Source organism: Austrofundulus limnaeus, unplaced genomic scaffold (assembly GCF_001266775.1).
Source record: "Austrofundulus limnaeus strain Quisiro unplaced genomic scaffold, Austrofundulus_limnaeus-1.0 Scaffold53, whole genome shotgun sequence".
Lineage (NCBI taxonomy): Eukaryota > Metazoa > Chordata > Actinopteri > Cyprinodontiformes > Rivulidae > Austrofundulus > Austrofundulus limnaeus.
In genome coordinates, this window is record NW_013952455.1 from 1,212,600 (window position 1) to 1,214,583 (window position 1,984).

At 40.2% G+C, this 1,984-nt stretch overlaps 1 protein-coding gene across 1 annotated transcript; it reads right to left on the bottom strand.

Annotated features, from left to right (window-relative positions):
- Window positions 1–849: 849 nt before the first annotated feature.
- swsap1 (SWIM-type zinc finger 7 associated protein 1) lies at window positions 850–1,685 on the bottom strand (the record flags this gene model as incomplete). Its single annotated transcript, XM_014008802.1, is given in 1 exon segment — window positions 850–1,685. A coding segment is annotated over 1 exon segment (564 nt), but the record flags the coding sequence as incomplete, so codon positions are not given.
- Between the last annotated feature and the right edge of the window lie 299 nt (window positions 1,686–1,984).

The window sequence follows — 1,984 nt, forward strand, 5'->3', positions numbered from 1 at the left end:
TTGAATATAATATTTTACATGTCATGTATAAAGCCCATAATTATCTTCAAATATTCAGTTAAAATTTGAGATTCTTGTAAAACCTAATTTTTAAACTAGTCTGACGGAGCGCTACATGTAATGCAGGAAATGGGTTTGTGAAATTGTTTTCATTAAAACCTTATACAACAATCTATTTGTTAAAAAAAGATGATTAAGTTAAATTTATTAGGAAAGTATACTGCTGGGTTTGGTAGAAAAGGAATATGAAGGACGCCTAATGATTTTTTTTACTTTTTCAAATTTGGAGATTGTTCAAATTTAAGTTGTTTGTGGTTTCTTTTTTAATAAGGGACAGACATCAGATTCTCCCCCGCGTCCTTTCATTCAGTATTTGATATGCTTCGCTTTTAAATGGATTTTTTATTTTGATCATTCCTTTAATCAGCCACAAGAATCATGCACCCAACTAGATGCATTGACTGGAGGAGTCATCACGTGACTTGTCTTGGTCAGCGAGAGCGGCCATATTGTTCAGGACAACAGACAGTACTGTTATCTGGTGAAGCTGAATGTAATAACCATGGTAACCTTGACATTTAGAGTACATCAAAGAAACAACCTGATTTTTGACAACCACTATTTGGATTTGATAGAAATGCTTGTAATAAATCAGAAAAGGCACACACACCTGCAGTGAACGATGTTCATACCATAGCAGTTCATCTTCTGTAGCATGCATGATGCCTCTACTCAATATACCTCTTACCATTGTATTGTCAACCTGTGAAATCTTTTAATTTAAAACAAAAAAATGTGGCACAAAATAAATCCTTATTTAAAGAATAATGGCATTTTCCACAGTCTTTGTTTCTAAACTTTTTATGAGAAAACATTGTTTATTATTATTAATTCAGAAACGTATTTTAAGCCAACTATTTTGGAAATTATTTTTCAATTATACATATAAAACCTTTGGATTAAAAGAGTCCATGAACGGGGCTAACACACCTTCAGAGCGTGTCAGGATTTTAAAAATAAACATTGCACATGAAAGATTCTGCGGTCATTTTAAATACTATCAAAAAGGATATTTGGATCACGACCTTCATTACATCAGAAGATTCACAGCTGAGTCCTCTTCAAACCAACGTGAACTCCATTAGACCATCTGGGAAAATGAAGAGCTTCCACTCCTGGGCTACAGATGAGCCGTCTTTACAGTCTGTAGTTCCAGAGGCCTCTGTCATTCCCCTCCCTGAAAGGTAAATGTGCCACACCTCCTGCGCTGCAGCAGCTGCAGCTTCGTAGCTTCTGTCCTGGTCCAGAGTGCAGCGCACCTGGAAGTAGCGGTCAAGMACATCGAGAACAGGGTCTGTGGAGGACTCCTTCTTGCCGCCCTGCCCGGCAGCGTCTCCCTCCGACAGGTAGGAAGCGATGAAGCGGCAGGGGGCTGAGCTCGGCCCCCTCGCTGCCAGCACCTGTGTGAGGAAGGCGGCTGTGTCGCAGAGCAGCGCAGACACGTGCGCGGCGCAGGACTGSTCTCCTGAGTGAAATCCACCGTGGCTGCCGCCTGCAGCTCCTCGCAGGAAGCCCTCCAGTCCGTCAACAAGGATAAGAGAGGGGGGAGCGGGGGACTCATGAAGACTGGCAACCTGATGAAGCAGCTCCTCCAGGGTCCGGGGATAGGAGAATGTGATTTTCTTCAAAATAAAGACAGATTAAGTGTTAGATAGTTGAAAATATCATTGTGTACATTAGTCACATCATTAATGTCTGGGTTTTAATGTCACTATAAGCCATCAAACATTACTGAAGAGGTCTTCCATTACTGACTCAGTTGTGAGATGTTCTTTTTCTTGTGGACATTTTATTTTCAAATCCTGGGAAGCCCCCCTTCTGCCAGGGATAGATTTATTAAACTTGAGTATTTTGTTAGTACATTTACAGTCAAATATAAAAATCTGTTTCTTTTAAGGTTGTATAGAATTTGTGTGTGTGTGTG